Source organism: Diachasmimorpha longicaudata, chromosome 10, assembly GCF_034640455.1.
Source record: "Diachasmimorpha longicaudata isolate KC_UGA_2023 chromosome 10, iyDiaLong2, whole genome shotgun sequence".
Lineage (NCBI taxonomy): Eukaryota > Metazoa > Arthropoda > Insecta > Hymenoptera > Braconidae > Diachasmimorpha > Diachasmimorpha longicaudata.
Genome location: NC_087234.1, coordinates 6,731,869 through 6,758,129, shown reverse-complemented (window position 1 = coordinate 6,758,129; position 26,261 = coordinate 6,731,869). Strand labels below are relative to the sequence as shown.

Sequence of the window (26,261 nt, the reverse complement as noted above, 5' to 3'; positions counted from 1 at the left end):
GATGTTGATCCGTTTTGATCTCCAAAGTTTGAAAGTTCAACTTCTCCTTCAATTTTTCGCTAAAGGAACTGTTGGAATTGAATCACGAATGTATTTTATTGTGTCTCCATGGCATTGAACCCTAGATTGGTCGCCCTATGGGGGGAAAGGTCGCCGCGTGTTAGTTTTCATGAAGTGCCATGACTTGGCTGATGGGGAAAATAAAAAAAAAATGTTATCCCTTCACTTTTCATGTAGTGAAGTGGGCCAAGAAGAATAATCATACTATGAGAAAGTTCGAATGAATTTATCGAAGCGGCTCAATGGTCTAGGGGTATGATTCTCGCTTTGGGTGCGAGAGGTCCCGGGTTCAAATCCCGGTTGAGCCCATTTTTTTTTTCGCCCAACTATTTTAAAGATTCAGTAATTAATCATTTAAAAATACAGTAACGATGATTGCAATGAGTAGAAGGCAGCGTACATCCATCGTAGATTATTGATACTCACACACACAATGGATGAACAAAAAAATCAGCACACACTCACCGAAAATCCATTGCTGACCCCACACACTGGGAATTCCCCTGATATCGTCCGCAAATTCATTGCGTGTCGCCATAGCGGCCAATGGGTGGGGGCTTATATTATTAATATATAATCCCACAGTGTCCGGAGTTCTATTCAACCGCTCTCCCATATTGTTATTAATCTGCATATTAAATTTTATTCAATATTAATATTTTCGGGCGCTCGGAAACTGCCGTTATTTCATTAGCATTTGATTAAACTGCGATTTTAATTATTCTTTTCGATTATTATTCCGCGGTTAACAATGGTAATGTATTATAATGACAACTGAATGGGATTTAAAAACAATAAATTCTGGAAAAATGTCAATTTCATTTTTTTTTTCTTTTACTTACGTTTTAGTCAAGTGGCTGAATGTTGAATTTTATCACGACTGTAGATTAGAATGGAGTGAGAAAGGTTGTCGTCCTGGTGGCACCGTGCATGGCAACCCGGGGATATTTTAATTGGATTTAAAGCCAGTTCCTCACTTCCATTGGAAATAAAAGCTCACGTCTTTCTCAAAGCCCTCATTTTTTTTATGGACCTTCCTGTGATCCACTAACGCCGCGTCACCAGCAGTCGCTAACTCTTTCTATTTTTTATTGAACTTTTTATTTTTAATCGCCGGTCAGACTCGAACAAATGCTCTTCATTGATTTGAAAGAAAAAAAATTTGATTTATTTTTCTGGCGGATGGAAAGGGTTAAGTGACTTTATTATTTTTGTCACTCCCAGTTTTCCTTCCATCTGCTGGCTCATGCATTTTAATTATTCCCACGATATTAACGACAACAGTAGCCGGGAATTTTATTACTCTGCCCTCTCATTGGCGATGAGTCGTTTCTTTTTGTTGATGATTTTTTTCGAAACACTCAATTGTTGATCAAGTATTTCCGGGAGGTTTTTACTGCCAGTTTGTCGTGTAACCTGAGCCATTGGTAATGATCAAATTCGCAATTATTTAAACAAATGGCGAAGCCTCTTCGTGTAGTGATATTCATCAAAGTCCAATCGTTTTCCGGTTTTAAAGTCTTCATGAAAGAAAACTGAATGTAATAAAAAAAACTCCGAGACAAAGAGAATGAATGGATGTCTATTTTTTCCTCGTTCTCAATGGAACACACATTGACATGAGGAAACCATCGCGATAAATATGCGTAGTATTAATTTTATGCCGCGTGGGTGAGGCATTAAATTCCAGAAGACCAAGATATATCGAGCGATGCGAAAGATTGCGTAATCTCTGGCACTGGCGTAATCCAACATCCTCACATGTAATTGTAAGGCACTTGAGTAGTGTTAGGTACGTTAACCATGGGGCATGTTGCATTTTAATTAATACCAGACATCGTATCTGTTTGCTCTGGATTAGCAAACATTTCATCACAGTAAAATTCAGTTGATGATTCATTGAAACACGAGGGGATGAGATGAATTTAAAAAATTTCAATTATTATATTTATTTTATATATTTAAAGTGCAGTTGAATTACTTGAGTCATTGATACTGCTGGCCGCACTTAGCGTGACATACTGCATTCTTTATCAGCATAAATAGTATATAAATATGATTTTTAATGCAGTTATTCGTCTTTTAAGAGTTTGAATGTAGGCTACGGGGATTTAAGCAATTTATGTTCCGTTTTATGTACAACTTTTATAAATATCCCTAATCTTATGTATTTTTTATCGCTCTAAAAGGATTTTATCCTTAAGTCCCTCCAGTAAAATACGTGGGATATCGCTCTTGTATTGCACGTCGTGCAGATATTTTCGATAGTAAAAATATTTTTGGTGCATTAGAAATTGTTTTTTAGTCGTCGAGTGCATTTTTTAATACTTGGAAAATTTTAAGAATCGTCAATCGCGATAGATGAGAATTCAAAGGCCCTTATTTAAAAAATCAAGATGAATATCTCGGTTACTATCAGACCTCCCCAAAAAGAAGGTGTTCGGCTTTCAGTGGAGCCCCAGTGGGATCCTCCCGGCAAAAAAATAAAATAAACAAAAAAAAATCCTGCGGAAAAAAGTGAGGCGAAAACCCTGGAAAAAATATACCGTTATCCCTGGTTGGTGGGAGTATAACGCGGAGATCATAAATAAGAGAAAATCCCCCAGTATGTGGAGGGAAAATATGTGAGGGGATCACCCTTCAAGAAGCACAGAGTAGAGACTTGTATCGAATGATTTCACCTCTACACGTGACGGGCCATTAAACGCACCTTTCCACGACATGAGGAGCCAATAAAGCTACCAAATGCTAGATGAAAAAAAAAAAGCTCCGTATGAATTTATACGCCATGACTGGGGCTGAATTCCTGAGAAATGATGCTCATATCGGGATATTGAAGTACTATTTCGATATTGTTCCTTCGTCATATGGAAATTGGTTCTTTGTGGTTGATAACACGAAATTTATTATTTTGAGAATTGCAATGGCTTCAATACCAATTGGAAAATATTGTTTCCGTGCGAAGGGGAAAGAGAATGTACCCCCACGTTAAAATAGTCATTCTGACAGATAAATTCCCCACGCGCATTCAAATGGTTATTTTATGAAATCTCTTCTAAATATCCCATCTTAAGAAACCTATCTTGAATATCTCCATAATCTTAAAAGTTGACTTATTCCATACATCATTCAACAACAATAAATTAACCCCCTCATTGAGAAAAAGCCAATGAAATAAATTTAAAAATAAAAAACAAAATTGAAAAGCCATTCTTTTTATATTTATTGCATGACAATTGAGGTATCCCGTTAACAACCGAATGTTTTCTACCCACTATACGTAAAAAAAAATAATCAAAACAATCCAATATAATTTTTCATCCGACCAGACATCTCCGCATGCGTCCGCTGACTCACAACTTCTCATTCCCGTGATTTTCATCTCAAAAGGATCACTTCCTGCTCTGTCATCCACCTCCCACTCACTCCAACTCGAAACCGTTACACCACCTCTCACTTTTGAAGGAAATAAATAAATAAATGAAAAAAAAAATTCCCCTTGGATTCGTCTTACACATTTAACTGCATAAAACTCGTTCATTCTCTCGTTACCGTAACCCAGTCACTCCCCAGGTGACACTGAAAATAAACATTTAACTGTTCACGGTGAGCCATAAAACTGTCGTGCAAACGAAGGGAACTATTGAATTACGACATGAAGGAATAAACAGTAGAGCATTAAACTAGCTATGAACGTCCAATTTTCCATTTTAAGATTTTTCAATGGAATAAGAAAATGCCAGTGGAAAAAAAATTTTCCCACGGAATTTTTTTTCATTTTTTTTTTTTGATTTTATTTTATATTGCACGTGCAGTGGGGGATTGGAGACTGGAAGTCATGTATAGCGTGTCTATGGAACAAGATTGGGAACAGACAGAGCGATAAAGACCCCCCCGCTTGATCTCGGGGTAGAGCACGAAGTAACATTTTCCCCTCTTGATCCTCGACTCGACGGCCAGTGGGATTACCAGCCACTCGAGACTCAGCTACTCCGACACCTATTGGTAGGGCTCCAGACCCTCGTAAAGCCTCTCTGTATCGCCTGGAGGTTAACAAAGAATCCGGTCGTCCAATGGGCAATTTTTAGGGATCGATCGGCATGATATTCACGGACTAAATCCATGCCATTCACGTGAAAGATAATTTCCTATCTGGTGTAGCTTGGATTACCGGAATTCAGATGATTTATCTGGAATAAATATCCTACGAGAGGGGAATGGATGTCAATCGGTTAAACAACACGAGAGGTTTGTTGTCTTTCATTAATCATCTTGCAATTCCTGAGGACTCTCTGGTGGTCAGACTCCAGAGATGATTCTACTTTGAAAAAACGAGGTGATGCCAGGGCCTGATCTTGTTGAGCCCTTCAAGACGACATAGACGACGTTAAAAGCATCTGCGATATTGTTTGAAATCGAGATGTATAATCGACAAATAAATCCGGCGTTTAGAATTGGAAATTTCTCCAATGATGTTGAATCGCGAGAACACACGAACGATTGCCTTTTCAACCGTATTCCAAGCCAATCTTGCAGAACTCGAATGGATTCAGCAAGACCAGCACAGAAGCCGTAAGCGGCTAAAAATAATCCATTTCAACTCTACCCAGGTCTCTGAGTTTTGTCAAGCATCAAAAACTTCGACTGGGTTACGTCAGTTCTTATTCTCACTTCGTCGAAGTATTTGACGGGGCATTTGCAATCCCCCAGAAGTATTTTTCACGAATGACACTGAGTGATTTTTCCGGAATTTTCATTATTTCATTCAAACAAAAATTTTTGTCACAATAAAAATGTCTCATTTATGCGATACCCCGGTTTATTTTGCACTCATACTCCCACTCCGATAAACAAAGTGTTGTTTATTTTGAAAAATTCATCTGCACACGTAACTCCCCAATCCAATGAATAAAATAACCAATAACACAAATGACTGCCTCTCGTCCCGTCAGCCAAAAAATATTGCCCGGGGCTTCCTCCCTCTTTTCCACTTCCCCTCAGAATAAATCTAAAAAAACAGGCATGAATCTGGATAGAAATTCTTTTTTCATTAAACCATAAAAAAATGAGTTTGGCCAATTTTATTTTCATTGACAGCACTCGAGAATCACCCGTGCGTAGATGTAACCCGCCCAGGGATGGTGGAGTTGTTGGGGGGGGGGGGGAGGGGGGATGAAACGACGATGGAATGAGAGAGGCAGAGAACTTCTATATTTGAATTTCAAGCGCCCACGGGCGAACATACGAAACTGAATTTTCAACCTCCCCTCTCTCTCTACCCCCCTCGGATACTACTGGCGCACCCTCACCGCCCCCTTGAGACCAATCGAATATCTTTTCCCGAGAGGTACTGGTGTGAAAATGGGCCTCGACCCCTCTTCGAATAGTCTCCCAAATATCAATAATGTTTTTTATAACTTCATGTAATAATAAAATACATTCAATTTTTGAGGGATTTAAGTTGTGAAAATTGCGGGTGTTGAAATGGAAAAAATGAAGCGAGGGATTTTAAATTGAATTTGCTGGTGTGGGGGACATTTTCAAGGAACTTTATATTTTTTCCCGAGGAGATATAGACTGTATAAATAAATCTCTAAAATATGATTTTTTATGGATTAAAAAATCGTGATGAGTAGACGTGTATTAAATATTCGACCGCCCGCAAAATTTTAATGAATATTTCTTTCCGCATAAAATTTAAATCGTCGAGAAATTCCCCCCTCTACCCCCGTGACCGCCTAATTACCTCCACCTACCCCCCTACCCACCGTGAATCCCGGTCATTGAAAAATTCTACCTCATTCCCGGCTCTATAACTCTCATTAGCGATTGCTCCGCGAAAATCGTTGAATGGCGAATACAATTCATTTCTTATCTGAAGAGGTTAGGCGACAAAAAAGGGGGTGGGAGGGGTGGGATGCCTTCTTATGACTTCGGAAAAGAAAAAAAAAATCGTTGAGTGAACAACAAGAAGAAGAAACGCATTGGTAGAGCTTCCTCGACGATATCTTCGAGGCAGTGAAAGGGGTGAGATAATCACCCTCATCCCCCACCCCCTTAACAATAAGTTTAGTCGGCCATCTTCGAATGGCAAAAGTGCCGGGCACTGAAAAATATATCTATAACATCAGAGTGCGGAAAAAAAATGGTGCATGGGATTTGGGTGAGAGTATAATGGTCTGAAAGGGGGGTGGTGGAGAGGGTGAGGAGGTGGAGGTGGAGGAGTATGGAAAGAGTATTAAGATATAAGTATGGGATTCATGGTCGTAGGGTACAAAAGAGGCATTTCATCGAAATGGAAAATCGTTTCGATGGAGACGTTGAGAACGATCCTTGAAGTTTCGATTATTCCGTTGAAAACTCTAGTCGAATCAGTGTCTGATACAAGAGGGTTGGAATTGTTCGATAGTTGGACAGCGGAAGATATTGCTGAATGAAATTCTTGATTGTACGCTTAGGAATAAAAACGTTCTTTATGAGATACAATTATTTAGCAAAATAAAAAATTCCGAAAAAATTCCACTGCCGATGTCTGTATTGATCGCAATTGACTTCGCCTCCTCTCGTAAAAAATCGATTAATCACGTGTCGCTGAAATAGAAAAGACTGTAAAAGCTTCCGGCCCGTAAATGCGTTGAAGACGATACATGAACTATAAAAGTGGCGGACGAAGGACAGAGCGTAGAGATGGAGCCAACATCCGGTTCTAATGTACTTCCGGCTGGTGAAAGGGGTGAAATATCAAATGTTATCCAAATCTCGTGGCTCGATGTCCACAGGGAGTCTATTTCCTCGATCCTCTCGTGCTTTTTTTTTTCCTTCAAAGGGGGAGAAAAGAGATATGAAAGCAACCAAACAGCTCCAAAAGGAGAGGAGTTTTGTTGGGCTATCATGGCGGGAGTCTTCCGATGGGACACGATCCTCTACGTATCTTGATGGGATGGTTGGTTATCCTACCACGAAAACTCGTCCCCGGGGCTCGATTAGAGCCGTTTGTTCTTACTAGAAAAAAATCTCTTCTTCTCCTTTTGGATTCGCTGTCTTGAGATAGGAAATTGGATGTACTGAGAACAGTGACAGCTGGGAGATGGCTCCTTGGAGATTGCAACTCGAGGATTTTTCGGTGGATTGCGGGTGATGGATAATTACACATTTGATGTTGATATTTCTTTCATTGAAAAGGAGATGAAATTACCTGATTTTTGAACGATTGTGCTTCAACTCAACAAAATCTGCCGCTGAAATACTTATTTATTTTAATTTTCCTTCCAAGAGATTAAGTACTTCGGATTAAGGCTTTCCGGAAGCTTCAGCTATTGTTTGCTCCGAAGTGAAGGCAATGTGATTAGTCAAATTAGTTTCTTATCTTTCGAAGCTTTTCAAAATTTATCCTTAACACAGTGAAAAAAATCTTTTAGAAATAATTAATTTCTAAATAGAGAATTGACCAATTGAATTAATATTCCTAGTGTCAGGTCAGCACACCTCAGACATCAGAAATCTTGTCTCACAGCAGAAGAACAATATTTAAATGACAAAGTAGCAAAAGTAACCCTTGCCATTTCAACCCCACCCTCTGAAACTAACACTCCGCTCGCTTTTTACCGTGCAAGTGTAGAGTTCCTCGGGTGTCAAAAGAAGGAGTGCAAGGGAGAGGTAGTTTTGGTGGTTTCGAGTAGAGGAAAAAAGCGGAAAGGGTGGAGGAGTGAAGGGTGCGCTCTTCCCCCTTGGACAGAGGTTTCCAGACCTCCACGGTAACGTTGTCGGTTACTGGATACCCTGGTATAACCGAAAACCCTGGAATGAGTTTTTGGCCTGAGGGGGAAACCCTGGCTAGTGTCTCCGTGACCGATAAAAAAAAAGCCTCAATTCCCACGAGCCCTGCAGACCCGGCCTGCGATGAAAACCTCTTTTTCCTGTCTCTCTCGCGTTTTTTTTTTCATTCATTTTTTTAGGCTATATCAGACCGACGGAATTAGGACGCTCCACTGCTGGAGATTTTTCATGATGCTTCTTGCCACTCGGACTTTTTCATTTCGCCACTTCTCTCAGGTTTTTTTTTTTTCATTCGGCCCAGGCCACTTTTGTTCTGAATTTAGAAAGCTTTTTCAATTTTTTATCCTCTTTGTTTCAGGGGAGAAAGAGGAGCGGAGCGGGAATCAACGGGTGAGTGATAACATTTTTGTTTTTTTTTCGTAGATGGGAAAATGAATTATATTTTTAGGACGGTTTTAGGGGGAGGCTTCGGCGAATGGTGATGGAGGGTTGATGGTCGGGAAATCGATCGTAGATTTTACCGTTTTTTGATGGATCATTTTTCTTACAGCGGAGGAATGGCCCTGGTGAGTGGCACGAGATATTTTGGATTAGGTACATGAAAAAAAATTGGAGATAAAATTTTCTAGAAAAATATCACATGTGCAATTCGTGGGGATTCCTGAGCAGTTCTCGCAGAAATATTTCACTTCACCAGGAGTCCATTAAATTCCTTCGTAGTGGCACGCGCGCAAATACCATTGGCAATATTTTTCAAGTCTCAGTTTCCGGAAAAAGGGTAAAAAACAATTTTTTTTCAACCCATGTACATCGGAAATTGCAAAAAAGTGTCCCCTCCATCAATGAAATATAATTTTTCATCACTGGGTATGCTGCGGGGTTAAAAAAATTGTCAGGTTGTATCCCGTTCGAATGAACACGTCATGGTGAGCGTCAGTTCTGCTCTCCCAATTTTTTTTTTTCTCCCGTGTTATTTTCATTATTCCCTTTCCTGGCCAGTGTCCCACTCCCGTGGTGATTCCCACGGGCTTTCATGGCCCGCGTCGATACCCACCACACCGTCACGAAAATCGCACCGGGGAATTCGACCGTCCGGATCGGACACGCTGCAGCTCAAGCCCCCTCTCCACTCCCACTCCTCCCGTCTATTCTCAGTCCCCAGTATTTTTTTCACTCTTTTTTGTCGACCTGGCAAGCAATTACACAACATTCACCATAGCCGCGGAAAAATCGAGCATATCGGTTACTTTTTGCCGCTTTACCGGGGTGAAGGACACCTTTGTCATACTCCATTGATGGCCCGCAGATTTTTGATGACGAGGCTTTCAAAAATTCAAGTGCATTTTAAATTTTAACCGCAAGTTCATTCTCACGAAAAACACCTTGAGCGGGGGCTAATCAACGCCCTCAACCGACCTCCATCAACATAATTCACACCTACCACTTACCTCCGTAACAGCCGGCCAATTCTGAAGAATCTGCCCCCACAAATAGCCCCAATTTTTCACCCACCGAGGATAGATTGAGCCATTAAACAAGTGATTGGCAACTCCTCGTGAATCCTCGGCAATTCTCCGTCTGATGCTCAATGGTGGACAGCATCCAAATTCACGTAAGAGCTGTTGGCACAACTTGTTTATCACCCAGCAGAACGGGAAGAATAATAGTTAATCCAACTTCACCATCCAATAGCCGATGACGATAAAAGAAGATGGAAATGACGAAAGCAAACAATCGTCTGCAATTCCTCCACTGGAGGAGACCAGAGAGATTTTGAAAACATTGATATACGATGTTCATCTTGGTTTGAAACACCAGTGGGGTGCCCTATTCCATGGGATTTTACGACGTTGGCCTCGTTGGCTCACACCAAACGATGTCTTCCACACTGAATGCTTATGGACCACACAGACATTCAACTGGAGGACTGTACACATGAATTTTGTGCATAATGTTGGTTTGAAGAGGTTCTTTGCCCCCCCCCCTCTCTCTCCCTCCCACTCCCCACTCGCTCTGCCACTTCAGACCAGAAAGTCTTGTATGTATATCCTGGAGAATGACGCCAGGGTCTTATGGTTCCCTCCACATCCTTATGACCCACTTGGGATAAACCAAGAAGCTGAAAGAGGTCTGGAATCGTTTTGTGGTTTACCGTGGAAACTCCACTGCTTACGACTGATTACTTTCTGGAGATTTTTTTTTTCCCTGTCTGTCATTACCGTGGGCGATGGCCTCTGTTTATTAATCTTTGTCAGTTGCTGGTGGCTCTGGTAATGCAGAATTTTTTAGTGTGGAAGAGAGGTTGGAGATTAATCCTCTTTAGGTAGAGGAGGTTGTGGTGGATTTTTGAAATGGCTCACAGTAATTCCAGGATATGAAAGATGAGATTCAGACTTTCCTAGGTTGATTAAAATGAGAATGAAAATTCTAGATCAGCTCGGAAATTTTTCACTGAATTTAGATATTGAGAGAGGGAAAAATATTTATGGCAGATGTGTCCATCTCTATTTTAATTCAGCGCTAGAATTTCCTCGCTTTTGACACATCAACCAGTCACACCAGCACTTTCAACAGAGTCAGTACAGAAAATAGTGCAAAATTAACCGCGAGAAAACCGGGCGCCGGTAAACATGATCTACCTCGATCTCTGACCGTTGAATATAAATGAAAAAATTTAAAAACCTGTTTAAAATATCAATATACCACTGAGTATGCAAAGGAAGACGATTACATGGAAACTTGTACTCATGTAAAACCCCGGAGTACTGCCCTCGGTGGTTTTCATTCCCCAGGAGAAGCTGAGTCTACCCAGCCCTTTCCACCTCAGCCACTCCTCTACGATGTATATTTTTTCAATATCAGAGACTCGGTAACAGACGAAAGCTAGAATAAGCTTTTCAGGTAGATAAGGAAAAGCGATTCGTGGATGGAATAACCGATGCGTTACGAAAAGAAAAAGAATGAAATTATTTGTTTTCTTTTCGTTGGGTATTTTTATTTTTGTGAGGGCGATGAAAGTCAGGTCACGTTCAGGATCAACATATAGGGATGGCGAATGGAGAGGGGACGAACTGGCGGATGAATCTGGTGTGCTGGCCCGTTCGGCGAAGGCTTGACGAGGGTGAGGATATGTCGACAGATTTTTGAAGGTTCTGGTTGAATTACTGTAGGGAGACGTGGAGAACTTTTCGAGTTCGCATGAGAATATTCTCAATCGATTACAAAGTGGATTCACAGCAGACAGGGGAAAGAGGAAAGATTATGGATTGATCGCGTCCTCCAGTGGTCCTGTTGCTTCGGCCGAACTATAGATTGAGTCTTCCTGGGGAAAGAATTAGGTTGTACTAGTCAGGAGACATTTTTTAATGTATTTCAAATTTTTTCATATAACATGGAGTCCTTTTCGCACGAGGACCTTTGAGAAATTAATTCCTGGTGATTCGAATTAAAATTCCCATAAAGAAGGAAAGGGATAAAATATTAAGTAACAATTTTCATCCTGAAACCAGTTTCCAATTTTTTTCATTCCAAAGTTAATCAACATGAAATCACTCCCTGGATCTGCATCAGGTGACACCACCGCGGTACAATCGGTATTAATTACTTGAAACCGCTCCCACTTCTGCCATAATAGAGGTTATCGAGTTTCATCATCGGGTATGGGCTTTATGAAGCCCAACAACTGCTTCTCCACCTCTCACTCCTACTCACCCTGAATGTTGGAAGTACCACCAGTGGTTTTCACTATCCACGGAAAATTCGGATAAATCGAATTCACGTACTCTCACTCTGTATTCCTATCTTCAACGCCATTCAGCCACCCTCGGTCAGGCTTTTTTTTTTTTCACTCCCCCCAAAATCTGGTCCAGCTCGTGTGATGTATTATTTTCGGGACAGTTTCCAATTCGTGACGGCTGATCACCAACACCAATCAGTACTCCCTCCACGATCGAACAAAAGGGCCCGGGCTAGGACTATTACACTGCATAAATGTATCTCGTGAACAAAGAGATGGTGAAGAAAAAAAAAACGACACACGGAAAACATATTGTGGAAATAGGAAATTGAGTGGGTGATCGATATAGCTAGGGAGTGGCCCTTGTTATGTGTAAGTGTTACATCTTGGTGAGACTAATAGTACCGGACAGTTTGATAGTTCGTGCGATTGGAATTCATGAATAATAGGTTGACAACGTCGATTATGAGAGGGAGAGTCTGATGGTGCCCTAGCGTTACTTCCAAGCACCACTTAATCATCATCTTCAGGGAGTAATGACAGTAATTGTGAATGCGATTCAGTGAAACCAAAATCTCCGGTACAAATAGACGAAACTTTTCCCAATACCATTATACAAATGAAATCGTCGTGATGAGAGGAGCATTCCGATTTACCGTAACTTTGATCAAAAAGGCACAAACCGAGAACAAAGGGACCAACTGAGTACAACCGTGGAAGAAATACTTTGGCTAAAGCAACGTGAAAGACCAGGAAAAACACAGAGTAGAGACACGCCAGTTGATTGCTGTTTCAAACTACGAAATAGAGTGAAAGAGAATGATAGGGAGACAGAGAGAGGAAGAAAGTTGGTCCGTTAGCTGTTTCTCCGCCTCTCTGCATAACCTCACCGTGGAAAATTCGTTGAGGCAACGAAATTATTTTAATTGCATACTTTGCAAACGAAATGCCGTCTCATCTGTACAATCCTTGGAATTCCTTCATTCAAAAAATCAGTGAAACTGAATACAACCTCTGAATTAATTTTATATCGCTGGTGGTAATGACTGCGGAAGGGAGGGGGGAGAATTGATGATGGGCTATTAATCGTAGATTTTTACCTAAGGAAATAATAAAAATAGTCATGGAATTTAGTCGCAATGCCGGAGGGTAATGCTACGGCTTAAAACCCGTGGTAATGATGAAAGAGGATTAAAAATATCTTCAAATATCCATTCACAAGTGAAGTGTCTTTGATGCCGTGGGGATGGTCGATGGGCTTTGCTGTTCTGTTCAAGGTTTTGACGCCTCGCCCCATCCCGGAAGTATGTCTGGCCCCACTTTGATCCCCTCTCCTCACTTCCCTGGAGCACAAAGGAGCCTCAAGCTCACTTCTCAACTCCTCCATGTTCCAAAACCCCGGAAAAAAAAATGCTTGAATAGAATCTAAGACCAAAACCACTGAGTCCAAATGACTTGTGGCTTTCATTTCGAGGGTATTGTGTCACTCAACACTGTTATAATCTGAAATATAATACATCTGGATAGTGAGAGAAGGAGGAAAAAAAAAATGTGATGAAACGGATGTCACGTGCGTCTGTTTATCCAAACCCTCTCCCATTTTCTCCTTTGTCTGTGCAACAAGAAAATGGCCGTCCATTGGAATAATCACCGTAACCTAAAAATCGCCGACAGAGTGACGTGACAATGAATGTAGGATTATGTCACATAATTTATATGCAACTGTCTTCACATCGTCAGGTGAATTCTCTCCTATTTTTCCATTTTCCTTGAGAAATCCATTGTTCATTTTTCCCACTCATTTCTCACTTGTTCATTCTCACGTGATTTCACTCATACCCGGGATTTGAATTACTGCATACCCAGTATTCCCATTACATTCCACAATTACACACGTAAATTCTACTACAATTATCGGCGCAGCCTTTGAACTCGATAAATATTTTGACATGAGCATTCAGTCAAGAAAAATAAAACTATTAATAAACGAGTGAATGGAATTAACAACTGACAATATGAAGCCGGAATCGGCGAATAGACTAGATTAATTCCCACTTACGTTGAATAACATTATCAAAAATACAATCGTCATTGGGTGAAGGCCCTCGGGCGATGGCCTATTGTGCAGCTCAAGGCCCTTCGGCCATAGCCTATTGTGAGGGAACTACTTGTACTTATCTCGGAATAAATTCCGTTAAACTCAAACTTACAATTGCGAAACCAATACCAATTCAAATTCCATCACTGGTACTACCAAATGACCAACAACGCACCACAACACGTATTGATTATTCCGAGATATCTTGAAAAATTCAATTTCTCATTTTCTTGAATATTTTCACTTTTATCCGGATCGTGACAAAAATTTCCTTAATTGAAATTAAATGGGCTACTCCGTAATGGCTCACGCGATGTCGTAAACTCACGTTAACAAGCTCATGGGAAAAGATGATAATTCTGTACATTAAAGACGGAAAAAATGTGTACAACCATGTGGCTCTGGAGAGGGGTGGAGGAGGAGGAGGAGGGAGACGGGGAAAAAAACAAGAGGGCACGCGAGCAACCGGTTTCCGGCAACGCCTCCCCCTGGCCATGATGTATTAATTAGCCATTCATTTGGCTATACCCCTCCCCCTTTCTCTTCCCGGCGTCATAATACGTCGACGTCCTACCCTGTCCACTCAAAGTCACATTGATCAATCGTTAATAACAAATGAATATATAAATCTGGCAATTTGACTGGTCACGCAACAGTCCATGAATTTCTCCGTCATATCGAGGGGATTCACAAACTGATATTGGTTTATTTATGTGTATGTGTGTGTGTGTGGAGCGCGTGCGCGAAACGGGATCGTCTCCTTTGTCGCGTGCGTCACGCAGAAGAACCCGTTTTGCTGTTGTATATAAGAGAAGTACCTATAACCTGTTCTTCATACGGGAATTTTTCTTTGTTCCCCTGACACTTTCTCTCGTTTGCGTAGAATTTTTTTTTTTCATCACCAACACCTACACGTTATTTCTAATGGACAAAGGAAGTCCCAAGTATGCGACGAGAAATCTTTCATTTCTTATGTTTTTTTCTAATAATCATGGCTAGTTCAGCGGTGGAATTTTTGTGTTCTCAGGTAATTTATGAAATGAAGAAGGTAATTTTGTAGGTCAATATTGGCCGAAGTAGTTTCCAATCCCAGAATGGAAATACTTCTCATTCAATTGAAGACGGAAATTCAACAAATCGCCCGAACAAATTAGCACTGGATTTCCAGTTTAACCGGAGGGCGCAACTATCATATTACGGCAGAAGGTATTTATACGGTAAAATTGACTTAGTCACGTGAAATTACAAAATCCAACAACACCATAGGCTCCGGGGTACAGTGAGCAAGGTAAAGATACATTGGAGTAGGGTTAAACGAGAGGGAGAGAGACAGGGAAATGATGCTAGTTTGACCTGAACCGTTAAACGTACAAAGGGACAACTGTAGCGCGAGAGGTGATAGAGAGAGAGAGAGAGAAAGAGAGATGGATGTATAACCGGTTGCCCCTGGGTTTTGGGTCGCAGGTCAACTCGAACCAATTTCAGCAATGCCGGGCATTTAAATTGAGTCCCTCCTCTGACGTAACCTCCCACCTAACACACATACGGCTATAAACTCCCCCTTTTGGCGACTACACTTCTGCATTCCGCGAGTTGTCCCCCTTCACTCAATTCCCATTTTTTTTTTCGTTCCTTTTCTTCTGCTTCCCCCCTCGTTCACTCTTCTCTTTCACTCGATCCTTTTTGTGTCTCGTTTTAGCCTTCCGGATACCTCCAGCACGTGTTAGACTAAATGATCCATATCAGACAGGACAAAGGAGACGAATTCGTTGGCTCTTTTTTTTTTATCTGATTTTTTTTTCGGAGAGAAAACATTTCTCATCTGTTGAATTTCGGATGAGGTCAGTGGTCGTGAAAAAAATATATATATATATATATGCTGGAGAATTATCTTGGCCAAGTAATTTCCGATTCGTTTTGATGGCGAGGCCGCTTTGGGTTGGATTAGTTTCTAGGTTAATCGAGAAATTATTCTCCCCTTAGATTGATTATCCCCTCGGTGCAGCTTGAAAATTTTATAATGAGAAGCTTTGTTCTATTCATTCACACACAGTATACTTATCTGACACGTGATTTTAACTGATTTTTCTTTTTATTTCAGGTTGTGTTTGAAGGAGTCTGTGATGTATACAGTAACGATGTAAAAACATGAGGCGTAGGAGGGAAGGAGTCAAGGCAGTGGTGCAACGACTCTCGGGGTCATGCTCCGGTCACTGACATCTCCAACGTTGCCCTCCACGCTGGTCAAAGAAAAGAAGGAATAACTCTTTCTCTCCATCCTTCTCACTCGCTCCTCTGGCATTTGGCATGGGAAAGCCAACTTTGCCCTTCGTCTCTCTTGAGGGCCCTGACTGGCAAAAGCCAAAACTAAAAGTAAAGCATTTGGTTGTTGGTGAGGAAGATGAACTGGATTGTGGTTCAAAAGGGAAATTGTGGTTTCATAATCGATGAAGCAGCTTTCGCTGTCGTAGTAGACTGTTACTCAGTTAGTTAAGAGTTTTTGATTCAACTGAGTTTGGGGATAAGACCGGGAAGTTTTGATGGCTGTGGTTTAACGTGGTTAGGTCATTTCAACAATGTCGACATGATTATTCTTGGGTTAGTCTTGACAAGAGATGAATTGGATGGTTTTGGTGGGATTTGATTGTTGCCAAGGTACTCTCGCAGCAATATCTTCGGGAGGAAAGTGTTCGGAGAGGTTCATCAAACTGCTCCTTTTGGGTGGAATATGAGGTGGAGGGAATCGTCTTGTTTTACCATTATCGATAAAATATTTCTCGTCATGTCAAACTAGACTGTTACTCAGTTAGTTTGAGAGTTTTGGATACTAGTGAGTTTGACGATAAGACTGGGAAGTTTTGATGGCTGTGGTTTAACGTGGTTAGGTCATTCCAACAATGTCGACATGATCATTCTTGGGTTAGTCCTGACAGAAGATGAATTCGAAGCTTTTGGTAGGACTTGACTGTCGCCAAGTTGCCCTCTCGAGGTATCTGAGGATACCTCCGGTGGATTTAACGGCGACTGCAATGAAATACAAAAACCATGAAATTGTATGGGATTTCCATGATCTCTCAATGACTTCTCCACTCGGGAATCACATCAAAGGTAAACCCAAGTGGAATTTCCATTGTAAAAAAGTCGGGATAATGCGGAAAAGTAGCCTCATTTTTTTTACAGATCCTTTTTTACTCAAGAGCTTTTCCCATCGTTTGTTTCTGTCGAGATGCAATGCTGGAGGAAGCCCTCGTACAAGACAGAGCGAGAGAACGGCGATGAAGAAGGATAATCCGCCTTGACGGAACGACTAGCACCGGTTGAATCGAGATCAGGCGGGTGTTATATACATTGGGTGGGTTTTTGAGTTTGTAGGGCTCAAGGAGGTAGCTGCTACTGCTGGGAATGAAGGAGAAGCAGAAACTGTTTGAGAGTGGAGGTCGTCAAAAGCATCAAAAGGTGCCTTTACCATTGTCGCCTTAAACCATACTTATCGTTAGTACCAAACTCCTAATTGGAGTTGTGAAACTACGGCCTTCTTCAGTCAGTGAAATACCTTTATCCAAGTTATTTACCAGTGCCTTTGTAATATATATTCATATATTTATAGAAAGTTGTTGAATCTATCCAATAAGCTGTTTGAGAATCATCATTTGTTATTTATTGCTCGTGAATAGATGCTTTGAATGTGTACAAAGAAGACGACGGAGAGATCGTCTCGGGAATTTTAGTGCAGACGTTGAGTTCTTCAAGTACACGTTCAAAGACATCATTGTTATTTAACGGGTTTCTTTGTAATGTTGGCTCTGCCGTTTGCAAATTGGACATTGCCCAGGGCTTCTCACTCTCGATTCCCATGAGTAATGAATTTTTCAACACAGAATGACTGGAGAAAATAAGATTGATGCACCATACTTTTTTAACGTCAAATTTGGTAGCTAAGACATGTCAAGAAGCATAGAAATGACAATGAAGGAAAATCCAACAAGTCAGGGATAATCCACTTATGGTACCACAAGAGAAAAAGAAGAATGATGTTTTGAGTGCCACGAACGTGCCTGACTCCTTGCTCCTACCCGTGTATTTTAAAATTCTGGGTGAGCAAAGTTTCAGGTGTGTTTGTGACACTTAATGTCAGCTGTAACATGAATCAAGAGGATAGAAATAAGGAATTGTGAGTAAAAGAAAGATGGAGTCGGTGGAGTATGAAGAATTATTGATGTTGGACCCAGAGGTACTTGACCAATTTTTTTTTCCATTCCTTTTCTTCATTTTTACCCTCTTTCATCCAACATTTTCTGCTAATGGCCACTGATTCGTTCGAGGGGAATGAGACAATTGGTCGATCCGCTGAAACAACGGCCTCTGTATTATTGACTTTTCCCCTTCACCAACTCCAAATCCTTAAACTGGTCTTTTCTTCTTCAAGTGCTATTCACGACCATCTTTTTCATTCGAATGAAAGAATGGAAAGAATAGGTGAGGTTTTTTTATTTCATTCACAGGATTTCTTTAAAATGAAGGACCATGATGATACTCTTACGCCTGAAATTTGCTTTTTACCTGGCCAAGTTGGCTCCCTCATTGTGGGGTTATTTAATAAAAAGGTGAGCAAAGTTTCAGGTGTGTGAGTTAATCTGGATGACAGCACAGTGATAAATATGAAGGAATTAGTGGATACAAGTTGGGGACAGCAGTAGCAGCAGGTAACGAACGACTCGACTTCATTTTCCAAATTGTTATAATTAAAATGTTGTATTGCCAAAGTTTTTATCACGATTTCAGGGTGAAATGAATGTTTGTCTCACGCTTGATGATCACAGAATACCGTCACGGATGAAATCATAGCTGTAATAGCGCACCTAATGCCTGAAGTCATGCATTTTATTGAAATCCTTGAAGCAAGCAGTTAATTCAATCAAGTCAATTGCATTTCGTTGGATTCACAAGTGCGTAGATGCGATTTTACGCTGGTTATAGTTCGTATTCACAGCTGAACAGTGGTATTTTAAAAAAATTATCACCAGTTTCAAGGATGTTTCAATTAATATACATAAACCCTATCAATATTCACTGCACAGTCGTTTGGAATCATTGTCATATCACGTCATTCCGCGCTGGCTATGAAAATTATCTTCGTGAGAATGAATGGTCACCCTCACCGCAGGTATGCACGCACATTAATACCCAGCACAGAATTGATCTCAGCGAATGAAGTGAAATATGTGGATTTAGCTGATAGCGGTATCTAAGAAAATTCCTCATCATTTGTCCAGAGGTAATGAAGTGTATCGAGTACTTTACGCAATCCACACTGTCACGTGAGAACGCCCGAATTCACGTTATGCGATAGTTATAAATGGGTCACCGTAACAGTGACACCTCCCTGGTTTTTTTTCCATAAATTTTTTTTCAACAATCCCTCCCCCTTTGCACGCAAAACTGCGTGACCTTAGAGCCGCACCTCCGCTTCAACCGCAGTCTCATATATCTCATATATCTTTACCTCAATCATAGCATGTCCTTTTTCATCATAATTCTTTTCCTCTCCCTTTTTTTCCACCATCGACCTCATTGAGGTCTTGACAGTGTGCTTTTTCCAACTCAATCTACCACGGTTTAGTTTCCACTGGATAATTGTTATGTAACTCCTCGGCTATACGTGTTTCGCTCTTGTGTTTTTTTTTCTTCTGAAGTCCGCAGGGAAATATGTAATCACATCTTTGATTTATATTTTTCCCAGGGCTGGAATGATATGAAAATTCCACGGGGAGAAAATGCCGGTGCATGAGAATTTTTGATGTGAATATTTTAACAGAAAATTGTGATTCATTCCACTCGAGATAATTTACATCAGTATTTTTCACGGGCGATTTGTCTCCAGGATTTGCATAATCACGAACGATCTGACTTGTATTGTTTATTTCTCTACTGAGCAAATTCATTCAAAGTTTTTTTCTCTTCAATTTTCCCCTGACTCGTCGACTTTTCACCTTAGGATCAATCTAAACGTGATTTTTCTCAGTCCTCACTTCACTCCACAGCACGCGCTCAAGGAAAATTACTGACGATATCGATTGACTCGCAACTCCCAGACCAACTCCTCCTCATCCTCCCACCCCATCGACTTGCCACCCCTCCCTCTAGTCCTGCAACCCAACTATAACCCCCTTCTGAACTCCTTGCCGAAGATATTTCCAGGCAAATCAGCCATCTTGCCCGAGCCCCGGAGTACCATTAAAGTTAAACGAACGAGGAAAGTAATCCATTCGACTGTTCACTCGATTCCACTCATTCGTTATCCTATTATAAAAAGGAGACCCGTGTACAGATCGATATCGATATTTCTCGAAGAAATATCTCGAAAATGCGTAAGCGTAAGACAGAAACCGAAGCGACATCTGTCGATTATATTAGTCGCACATTGGGCTGGAACAAATGAACCGGTAAAAACCATCACATTTGGCAACGTGTTTGAGTGTTTTTATCCTATTATAAAAAGGAGATAATTTATAATCGTGAAACATCATGACATCTCCACCTATTAAATATACGACCAACAGAGCCATTGATCATTTCAATGTTGCAGCTACACTCATGTAAGTATTCCTATTATTATTTTAAAAAAATGAACATATTTCAAAAATTTATTATGCATTCAATCATCATAACCTATCATTGACACGTGTTCGGAGAGTAATTTCATTTTTTTTTCTTAGGAAAATCATCGGCTACGTCGACAGCATTGAAGACCTGAGAGAGTTGCCAAAGTCTCCATCTAAGTGGATTTACAAGTGCATTTTAAATAACAATGATGGCAGAAGGGTTCGCATACTTTGCTCGGGGGATGATGCTCTCAAATACAAGGATGAGATCAAGATGTATCAGGTACAGGTGATTTCCATTCAAAAAGAAAAAAAGTGAAATTGTCACATATAATACCACAAGAGTGGTAGGGAACCTAGAGGGAAATACTCGATAATGTTGAAGATCGAGTGGTATTCAGGAGATTATTTTTCCTATCCAAATTTCGGCAAAGAGAATTGTGCCATGAAATGAAGAGAGGTTTATTTGGTTAAGTTATCGTTTGTTTTTTTTATATATAGCCTACCGGCAGAATTATGAAAAAATTATCGCATATAATACCACAAGAGCTCCGAAATTATCGAATATTTCCCGATAGGTTCGTTGCAAACAAATGAACGTAAGAACGTACGTTATTTATTTGTAGGGAACCTTGAGGGAAAAAAAATATCAACGAATAAATAACATAAATGCCCAGTTCAGTTTTCTAGGTCAGTTTTCTGTTTTGGAAACAAAATGAATATCTATATGAATATCTATGCGAATATCTGAATGAATATCTATGAGAATATATGAAAAATTTGAAATTTTACTTTTTAGATAATAAAAATCACTGGAGGGATTATTAAAGCGGCCAATCCACAGTATCGGCGATCAACGGACACTGTGAGCGACAAAGAATTTCAATTTGCACGTAGGAGCACTTTCGACATCTTTGGCACATTTAACATTACGAATGGAGCTGACAATGGAAGGTCGAAGGTCATCTCATATAAAAAATTGAGATGGAGAACGTTTGTGCTGCTCGCGGGCCAGTCCAGATCACTGGATGGCTCAAAGAGCCATTCAGAAGCATTACCACGGTAAGTGGTTCGAGTTATGGATCTGGCATGTTTTGCACAAGGGTCCATCGCATGACCATTCACGTGGTAACATACATCCCGAGAGAAGATTTGATCGAGGGAATCAAAATGACCATTAAAGGTCGAGTTGATTGTCGTGGGGATGGTTTTGTTCTGAATATTAACAGCATGGATGACATTGCAGTCCTGACTGAGGATGTAGCCCTCAATGAAGATGAGTTGGATGATGCTGTCGAAGCACCTCCTCTCATTCTCAAACGAGGGGCAGCTGAATCTGCATCTGGAGAGGCGATGGACGTCGCGAATAAGGTACTTTTTTTTATTAATGGTTATGGTTATCCAAATTTAATTACTTTTAATTTTTCACTATTCTCCCTTCAATGCAAGAGAATATTGCAATATTTTCATCTAATGTTGGCTTAGTTTCAAGCAGAATTCAGTATAATATTTTCATTAGAACATTAATAAAAAAAATTTTCTATGGAAATATAAATGAAAATGCATTGAATCATTCATTAAACAGTTATTAAGAACAGATAATCTTTTTTGTTTCAGAAACTGAAAGCTGAATAGCTTTAATGACGTGCTATTTACTCTGGAAGTTCAATTGCAAAATTGAAAATTTTTTCTATAACAAGTTCTAGACTGTTATTTTTTCACACAAAAATTGAGTTCTATAACAAGTTTAACACTGTTATTTTTTTACGCAAAAATTTAATTCTATAACAAGTTTAATACTGTTATTTTTTTACACAAAAATGAAACATTGACAAGCTTGAGCTCTTTAAGAATCTGATTTTTTACTTTTAAAGACTGCCAACTTCATAGCAGTAAGGTTAATACTCATTTAGCTTTAACAACCAAAACAGATGGAATTATAATAATCTATTCATGAACATTAGTATTTATTCAGAATTTATTTCAATATATGGCCCTGTTTTTGAAGAAAAAGTATTACTAAACATTTGTATTTTTTATATATAACAGAGAAAACTGAAGACTAATTAATTTTATGATTAAAGTAGATAAAGCTCTCCGGAATCACAGATAAGTGATACAAAGGATGTATTCATGTTAATGTTTGTTCATATTTCTTAACATATGTTGTAATGTCAATTATAATTGTTGGAACATTATTTTTGTTTTCATTTCAAAATCCGTCCCACTCCTGTAAATGTTTATTGAACGCAAGTGGCATAGATTTGGAGTTAATGGTTTCATTAATAAAAATTTAAAACGCGATTTTTTTGCAGACATTCAGTTTGAACCTTCCCTACGGTTGTAAGTCGCAGGTATACACCTTGGTGCGGCAACAATGTCTCCTGCACTACTACTCACGAAAAAAAATTCGCAAGCAGCGCTGTTCTTGGTTATGTGAAGGGAATAAATAATCTCAATCGCATAATTTGATGTTCACAAATAATTAGAAAATCTTTAATTATTAGATTAGATTATTATGAGACTAAGAACGCCCTCTTCCTGACTTGACTGATTGCTGTCGCTATTATAGCTAAATCTCGAATTTGCGGAAATGTTCTCGATTCTGTATACCGTATGCTGCCTCGCACTGTATAGTATATGCAATCTTAGAGCAATCGAAATATATTAAGATTTTCCCAATTGTCTTTTTCCATGAGTTTTAATTTTAACTTCGAAGATAGAATAAGAGCATTCATTTTCTAGAGTTTTCAATTCTTATGATTTGGAAAAGATGGCGCGTGCGTAGCACGCGCGGACGATCTCGTGACGATAAAAATATCCCAACTTCTCTGTTAGACTCAATTTGGATCAAACTCCATTATTTTCTTACGGGTATCGATAAAAAAATTTACTCTCGATATCTCAGAGCTGGTAATGGCGTTACGACTCGTTTAAAATTCCCGCCTTTTCATCTTCACGTGTAATGGATCGAACAATGCGTGATATTTGAAATATCTCCCTTTGAATAATTCAATAAACTCTCTGACATCTCAATACATCGATTAATTGACTTGAATTTTGAGCCCGATAATTTCTCTGTCACCTCAAAAATCGGCGCCGTAGCTTCCCGGGGATTCCCCCAGAGCTTTGAAAAAAAAACTAGCCAGTTATTCACTTCCCCCGTTCATGGACTTATTTCCACTTTGAAATCCCAGTAAAAATGCAAATGGCGAAACTAAGATGTCGCCAGAAACTTCACAAAAGCTGAAGAGATGAAAAAAAAAATTCAACCTAACGACTGTAGAATTGAAGAGTGGGAAGACAGGGGAGGGAGTTTTAAATGGCCTCGCTGGACTCTGGGAAATGCTCAGACAGTTTACCCGACTCTTTTCAACACGTAAAACTGCATCTGGAAAATAAATTGTGAAAATGCAAAGCTTCCACGTACAGCTACAGATATACTTGCAATACAGCCGGGAGACAACCCGTTGTACTGTCATCAAAAGTGTGGAGCTTATGAATAAATATGGAACAAGTTTTGTCGTATGAATATTTTGTCTACTTCCTCTGGAAATATGAACAGCCGCGAGAAAATGATAAAAAAAAAATACTGAGTGAATTCAACTTAATTTAAATTCAATATTAATTTTTATTGCTTTAAACGTAAATTACTTTATGGGAGTTTCTCGAGGTCATTTCCATAACCTCAAGGAAAAATACTAATGCAAGAGTCCTGGGTTATGCATGCGTTATCTCCCCATGATAAAGACATTCTCAATTTAAATATGTCGATAAATATTGACGAGTCATCGAGAAGTGCTGCGAGATGAGAAAATTTTATTTCTCACTAAAATGTCGTAGAAATTAATTTGAAATTTCGTACAATTTCATTCAATTCCACCAGGAATTTTTTTTAATGTCTAATTTCATCCCCTCAACATCAATAGCACTCATTTTACCTGGTCACATCTCCATCCTCTCTGACCTCGAACAGACTCATTCTCATAATTTTAATTAAACTGTGAAAAAGACATGAAATTTGTTGAAACTGCGGTTTTTGTGGTTATACGTGAACAAAACCCCTCCACCCCTTTCCCACCCGTATACTGGAATAAATTCCAATTTATGGATGGCATCGTTAATTACGTACTGCGAAAGAGAGAATGGCTGAGGGGGATAGAGTGAGACAGCGATACTTGGTTAAGAGCGGCCACGGGGCTGCGGGAGGGGGGCGGGATGGGTAAAGATGAATTAATTGTTGAAATGCTTTAATGGGGAACGATCACAGAACAGTTAGAAGTACAGTCGTAGAAACGCTATGAAGATAAATTTAACCTGGGAGGAAATTTAATCGTTAAATTTTGCAAAGTGCCTTTTTCAAGTATAAATTAGTTACGGCAGTTTCAAGTTGACAATTGATGATAGGAAAATCGAATGGCCCACCCCTCATCATTCACGCCATCTTTCCACCCTTTTTACTCTAGCACTTTTTCAGATGAATTGGGAATAATACATCTATTGGTTGAAGGCTCCTTTAGGTTATTGAAGTAATTCGAGCGGATTTAAGGAGCTCATTCGGTGGTTGGTGGACAAAGTTCGTAGGACTGTCTTTCGGGATAAAATGGACTATGAAAGTATTACAAGGAGACTAACCTGAAACTTTCAACTGTAATTTTCTCTTCATCGATTATGGGGGATTAATGAATAATCTTGCTGGGGATATTGGAAAGTTTGGTTCCAAGTTTTGATTGAAAGTTCGATAATATTCGTTGTTAGGGAGATTGGTGAGGGGGTGGGGTGTATATATTTCAAAATGTTGACATTGGGAATATCCGGGGAATAAAAAATCAGGGAACATTCCCGGCGACAAGTACTGGGGAAATAACAATCGTATTGCTTTGGCAATTTGTGACAGTCGTCACTACCTCGTGATGTCACGCATTTGCATTTCTCATGTTAAGATGACTGTCTTGTATTGCATAATTAATAAGACAACGGCCTGAAATTAATAATCCGTTGGCTCGAGATGCGCTCGACCGTCCGGTTGACACAATCAACATTGATAACAAAATTCCCTAGAGGTTTTCCAAGGTGTCATGTCACTTTGATGCATTCGAAAAGAGTCTCACTCTGAATGTTTCTCAATTCTTTCACAAGATGAAAAATTGATAATTTTTCTCATAATAGCGTTGAAGCGAGACATTAAAATCTTTTTTTTCATCTTCATTATTCTTTTCAGTCGAAAAGCATATTTTCCGATGTAACAATGACCACCGTTTCTTGTTTCATTGTTATGGTAAAATCTCCAACCCAGCAATAACATTGGGAAGGAACACGCTTGAATCGTTTGGACGGGTTGCAGCATAATAGAATACATAAATGTAGAATCAGCCCAATGGCATTTGTGACGCAATAGCTGCCATGAAAAATAAAATATGAAAAAAAAAATTATATATATATATACAATTCGGACAGACGTCATAGCAAGTGGGGGTTGAAATCACGGAGGGAAAAATTGCAGAAATGGAAAACTGTTCACATCTACCAGTGAGAGGCATTGTCCGATTCGCTAATTTGCATTTTTGACGTTCACGTGTCAGTGAACTCACTGAATCCCCCCCGATCCTTATCACTCACTTCTAAAATATTTTTTCTCGAGAGCGAGGGGCAACCTGTCCCCTGGGGGATCTAGAAATTCCTGAAACAAATGGCAGCAATGACTCGTCGAGTGCGAATCAATGATCTCCGTGATTTTGGATTGATTTCATTAGCGAATGGCGCGAGGATTTCAGGAACAGCCCCTTCCGAGGGAGAATTTCAAATAAAAGTCGGCGGGTGAAATTTTACACCTTTTTTTTTCTCTTTATGCTTTCTTCGGTGTTCGTTACTTTAGAGAAAAGTGCGCCCTCTAGTTCTACAGTTTCGTCCTTTTTCCGTCACTTTTCAAGTGCCACAACGGAGGTGGAGGACTTTTACGTTTCCGCAACTGTGAGACCGGGCTTTTCAC

At 39.8% G+C, this 26,261-nt stretch overlaps 1 protein-coding gene and 1 non-coding gene across 5 annotated transcripts; both read left to right on the top strand.

Moving 5' to 3' along the window:
* The first annotated feature begins 296 nt into the window (after positions 1-296).
* On the top strand, positions 297-368 carry Trnap-ugg (transfer RNA proline (anticodon UGG)). The gene has a single exon. It is a non-coding gene; the product is annotated as a tRNA-Pro (tRNA).
* A 19,600-nt stretch (positions 369-19,968) lies between these two features.
* LOC135166526 (uncharacterized) lies at positions 19,969-22,468 on the top strand. 4 transcript variants are annotated; one of them, XR_010299694.1, is made up of 5 exons: positions 19,969-20,266; positions 20,387-20,555; positions 21,072-21,334; positions 21,519-21,643; positions 21,890-21,905. XR_010299694.1 is itself a non-coding variant. In XM_064128833.1 (4 exons), exons 1-4 carry the CDS (start codon positions 20,196-20,198, stop codon positions 21,894-21,896), a joined length of 510 nt encoding a protein of 169 aa, XP_063984903.1. In that variant the 5' UTR covers positions 19,969-20,195; the 3' UTR covers positions 21,897-22,468. The 4 variants fall into 4 exon arrangements, 3 of the variants coding, with proteins under 3 accessions (XP_063984903.1, XP_063984901.1, XP_063984904.1); XM_064128833.1 differs by lacking the exon at positions 21,519-21,643 and having other exon boundaries at positions 21,890-22,468; XM_064128831.1 differs by lacking the exon at positions 21,890-21,905 and having other exon boundaries at positions 21,519-21,857.
* Positions 22,469-26,261: the final 3,793 nt, after the last annotated feature.